Raw genomic sequence first — 4537 nt, forward strand, 5'->3', positions numbered from 1 at the left:
ATATATATATATATATATATATATATATATATATATATATATATATATATATATATATATATATATATATATAAAAGGTGTTTGAATTAATTGTTTTAATAACACATTTCACAAGTTTTTCTTTTGTTTATGCCAAATCAAACCAAAATTAATGCTGTTCCGTCTGAGGACAGACAGGAAACAAAACAAAAAGTTAAGTCAGAAAAATGTTAAAGTGAGCGCACATATCCTTTGTCTCAATGGGTTTTCTATTTTTTTTAAATGAAGAGTTCTGATATATTGTTTGAATTTCTATTTAAAGGCTGAAAAGCAAGGTTTCTGATTTGAGAATTTAGATTTATGCATATGATATTTTCCTAATAAAATTAGGTTAGTAATTTAAAAAAGTGAGGGAAAAGTCATCAAGAATTTTCTGGGAAAAAAACCAACAAACTAATCAAGGTGGTTGTGAGTCTCATTCAGCTCAGCCTGTGACATATGAACCGTGTTTGGGCCTTTTGGTTCTGGTCAGAGCCAAGCAGCTTCAGTCGGAACAATTCTGTTTCACAGCCAGCAGGGGGCAGCAGAGTCCGTCATGTTTATGCTGTTTGGCGCAGCAGCCAATCAGGACACAGCAGGGCGGGACTAGGAGTTTACCTTTAGAGGCCGTGACCCCCAGGGCGCAGCAAACAAATAAAAGAAAAACAACAATAATAAAACAGCTTAGTGGTGAGACTCAGTGACAGAACCCAACCAGAACCCGACTCAAATGGACCGAGCTCGGTGCTGGAACAGAGATGGAAACAGAAAGTTTTTTGTTGGTTCTGTTAATCCAGAACTGTCCTGGCTGGTCATGCTGTGGAGCGTTTGGGCCAGATGAAAGTTCTGGTTCTGACCCGTCCAGTGACTCCCAGTGCTGTTCACTCCTCCCTCGCTCTCTCTCTTCCCGTCTCTTTGCCGCTTGTTTCCTTCTTCCTGTTTTCTGCTGCCAGCTTCCTGTTCCCAGGCGGCCGGCATAGCAGCAGGAGAACCAGCCCGCCGGGTCATTGGACCACTTCAGATGGGATCAGCAGCAGAATCTGCTCTTCATGTTGGAGTTTTACTTGTTTTGATTCAACGCCGTTAATCCGGAGCTGAATCTGTCTGCCCAGCAGGAGGCGCTGCAGCAACAGAACTGGGTCCGACGGGCCGGACCCTCTCTGGCTCTGGTTTTGGTTCTGACCTGGAAGAAGTTTTCTTTGTGCGTTGATGTTACATCTCAGTGAGAAAAATCTGATTTTCTGCCCTAAAACTGTCATAACTCCTGATATTTCTTCTTCTTCTGTGGTTTTGCTCTCAGGTTGAACACCCCCTGCAGGCCGCCATGGGAGCCGCAGCAGCTGCCTGAGCGTCTCACCTGTTGGATGGCTACAGGTGAGAACCACTGGAGGGTCTATGAAGTGGCTCAGCAGGTGAGGAACACCTGGTGGCACGCCACAGGTGAGCCGGGCTCCGTGGACAGGACCGGAGTGACGAGGGGGCGGAGTCACATGGGAAGTGCATGCCATGGAGGTCAAAGGTCAACTCATTTTAGCACCTGGTAAGAGAGAATAGTTGGTAAAATATGTCCGTCTCCCCTGCTTCCTGCTTCCTGTCTCACCTGTGTCCTGTGTGCAGAGCCCCTCACCTGTCCAAGCAGGAGGCAAAAAGAGCGAATGGCAGAGCTGCAGGAGAGGAGGCGGAGCCTGCAGGTGCTACTGAGCGCGAGATTGGCCGAGCTGAGGCGAATCTGCCTCCAGGAGGCGGTGAGTGATGTCACAGCAGGAAGTGAAGCCTGATTGGTCCGGCCGCTGTGCACTGAGGTGTGTGCTGTGCTCTGATTGGTTAGGAGCTGACAGGTGCGGTGCCCAGCGACTTCCCTCTGGAGGCGGGCGAGAAGCCGCCCTGCATCCGCAGACGAGCGGCTCCGACCCGCCAGGGGAACAGGAAATGTCGAGTGGAGGTGAGCCGGGTTTCTCATCAGGTTAAGACAGAACCAGGCGATAACAGAACCTCTGACCGGGCCGTGGGACTGAACCGTTTCGTTCTGCAGTGACGGGTTCTGATGCATCTGAAGGCTAAGGTTCTGTTGTTCCGGTCCAGAACCAGCAGAACCCAGAGGTGGATCTAGTGTAAAACCAGCTGGGGTTCTGTTTGGAGGTGTAGTCTGGCTCTGATGAAGCAGCGCCCCCTGCTGGTTGGCTGACCTGGTTCTGTTTGTGTGAAGCAGGAAGAAGATGGCCAGCGGTCCAAATCCAGAAAAACGCTGTTCAGCGCCGCGCTGAGGAAACACAGCGACTCTGAGAATGGCACACACACTCACACACACCACGGCAAGAGGACGGTGCACCGGGGTTGCCACACAGGTAACACACACTTATATGGACCCGTTGCGGTGTGATGTCACACAGCAGGTCCCGCCCCCAGCTTCCTGTTGCAGGGCTAAAATCCTGGATATAAGCAATAACATGCAGCGTCTCTTCATTTCCACACTGTAACCTCGAACCCACAAAATACCCTATTTCCCGGACTATAAGCCGCTACTTTCTTCCTAAGCTTTGAACCATGTGGCTTATATGTGGATTTTTCTTCAACCACCAGGGGGCTCTTTAGCAGGAAGTGAATCATCGGCAGTCAAAATTGGAAATAAAAGAAAAAAGCGCCATTAAAACGGAATTAGGTCTTAATAGGGAATTGAATTTTGAGAATGTTGCTGATCAGTAAACAGCATTGAGGGGAAAAAGAAGATTTTTCGTTTTTTAAATAATACTGGGATCATTATGAGAATTTGAGGCATATATATTAGGATCCAATAGATGGCAGTAGTGCAACAATAATGGATGCAAGCTGCCGTTGGAATCTAAAGAAGAAGAAGAAAGCGGCCATTTTCATTTAGCTCATGCTAGTAGCAACACAAAAGAGATTTTTCTCTTCAAACTCATAATCAGTTCAGTTAAATCTAAACTTGGCAACTTTTTCTTTTTCAACCGTAATAAATGATATTCAATTGACCTGTTATAACTCAGATGGTGGCTGTCCGCCCCTCTGCTGCTGCTGCATCGCTGTGGAAAACCTGGAGATATCTGCGGCTTATAGTCAGGAAAATACAGTATGTTTGTACACCATGTGGACAAAAGTAAGTCCTCATAACTATCAAAACACACACACACACACACACACACACGCACGCCATTGTTTCTGGAAGGAAGGCCTCTTCCTGCCTTTATCCTGAACCACAGTTTCTGTGTTTTTCCAGAGGATACGTTGAGATCAGAGAGCAGCTCCACGTCAGACTCAGCAGGAAACGACAACGGTAACTCACACACACACACACACAGACACACAGGCAGGGTTTCTGGTTTCAGGAGAACAAAACGTCCCGACAGCATCTGATGTTCTGTAAACGTCAGGATGAAATCAGATCAGCCTGAAGCAGTTGATGTCACTAGTGGCGCCCCCATGAGGGTAATTTAGGAACTGCCTGACAGGTGACAATAGATGCACTGGATGCTGGTCCTCCAAGAATCAGTTTAACCAGTTAGTCATCTACCAAACTCCGATGCCCTGTCGCGTCCTGGTCTGGTGGTCCACGTTGTGTCAGCTCCGGTCCCTCCAGGACTTTTGCGATGCGTCATGGTGACCAGCAGGATGACCTCAGGTTCTGATGTTCTGCAGTGGAAGTAGAACGGCCATGCTAGTTGCTGGTTCTACCATCAACATCACCGAGCATCTCAACATCCTCACTATGGGGACGGACCCAGACAGCTTCCAGAACCGGCAGCTGGGATCTCAGAACCACAGAGGCGTGGCCTAAATCTCAGCAGGCAGATGGTTGGTAAAGTCCTGGCAGGATTCAGTGCTGATGTGGATGTCTCTGTGTTGACAGACAACGGTGGGTCTCAGTGTCGCCCCCTGCTGGTTTCTGCTGGGTCTCCTGTGGAGGTTTTCAACCAGAACAAAACCAAGAAGTCGTCGGTGCTCAGCAGGTATGCCGGACCTCCATGATCCGCTCGGGTGTTCCTGACTGGAAAAACCAGTTTGCCCAGTTAGTTTTATGTTTGGTGCCTGCCAATCAGAAGAGTTTCTCACCACCTGACCTCTGACCTTTCAGGACTGAACACCGTGAGAACAACAAGCCCCCTCCTCTGCCCCCCTCGCAGCCTCCCCCTCCCCCTCCCCGCTCCCAGGACTCCTCCTCCTCCTCCGACGCGGGGCGGGAGGCGGGCTGTCGGGCGTCGCGCCAGAGCAACGGCTCTGACAGCCTCCTGACCCACAGCACCCCCCCGGAGGACGAGGGTGGGGCCCAGCAGGGGGCGCTGCGGCCTAACGGAGCCACTGTTTCCAGGGGAACGAACGCGGCCGGGTCGTTCTGGAGCTCTGAGTCGCTGACGGAACGGCGCGGCAGAAACCACCTCGCGGCCCCGGAGGGGGGGGTCCGCGTCCGAGGGGGGGCCTACAACGAGGTTCTGCTGGACTACGTCTGGGAGAAGCAGCGGCAGCTGCAGCGCCAGCAGTCGCAGCCCAGCAGGCCGCTCCACAG

At 50.3% G+C, this 4537-nt stretch overlaps 1 protein-coding gene across 2 annotated transcripts in view; it reads left to right on the forward strand.

Annotated features, from left to right (window-relative positions):
* The first annotated feature begins 917 nt into the window (after nucleotides 1-917).
* LOC106935814 (coiled-coil domain-containing protein 120-like) overlaps nucleotides 918-4537 on the forward strand; it is a 9769-nt gene continuing 6149 nt past the window's right edge. Inside the window, exons 1-8 of one of the 2 annotated variants that reach the window (XM_015016502.1) lie at nucleotides 918-1219; nucleotides 1319-1558; nucleotides 1636-1763; nucleotides 1847-1960; nucleotides 2225-2363; nucleotides 3254-3310; nucleotides 3884-3983; nucleotides 4109-4525. In XM_015016502.1, coding sequence (XP_014871988.1) covers nucleotides 1525-1558; nucleotides 1636-1763; nucleotides 1847-1960; nucleotides 2225-2363; nucleotides 3254-3310; nucleotides 3884-3983; nucleotides 4109-4525 — 989 coding nt within the window. In that variant the 5' untranslated portion in view covers nucleotides 918-1219; nucleotides 1319-1524. The remainder of the gene's footprint in view (nucleotides 1220-1318; nucleotides 1559-1635; nucleotides 1764-1846; nucleotides 1961-2224; nucleotides 2364-3253; nucleotides 3311-3883; nucleotides 3984-4108; nucleotides 4526-4537) is intronic. The other variant, XM_015016503.1, reaches the window with a different exon arrangement.

This window comes from Poecilia latipinna, unplaced genomic scaffold, assembly GCF_001443285.1.
Source record: "Poecilia latipinna isolate Pla-1442-1.1 unplaced genomic scaffold, P_latipinna-1.0 Scaffold2028, whole genome shotgun sequence".
Lineage (NCBI taxonomy): Eukaryota > Metazoa > Chordata > Actinopteri > Cyprinodontiformes > Poeciliidae > Poecilia > Poecilia latipinna.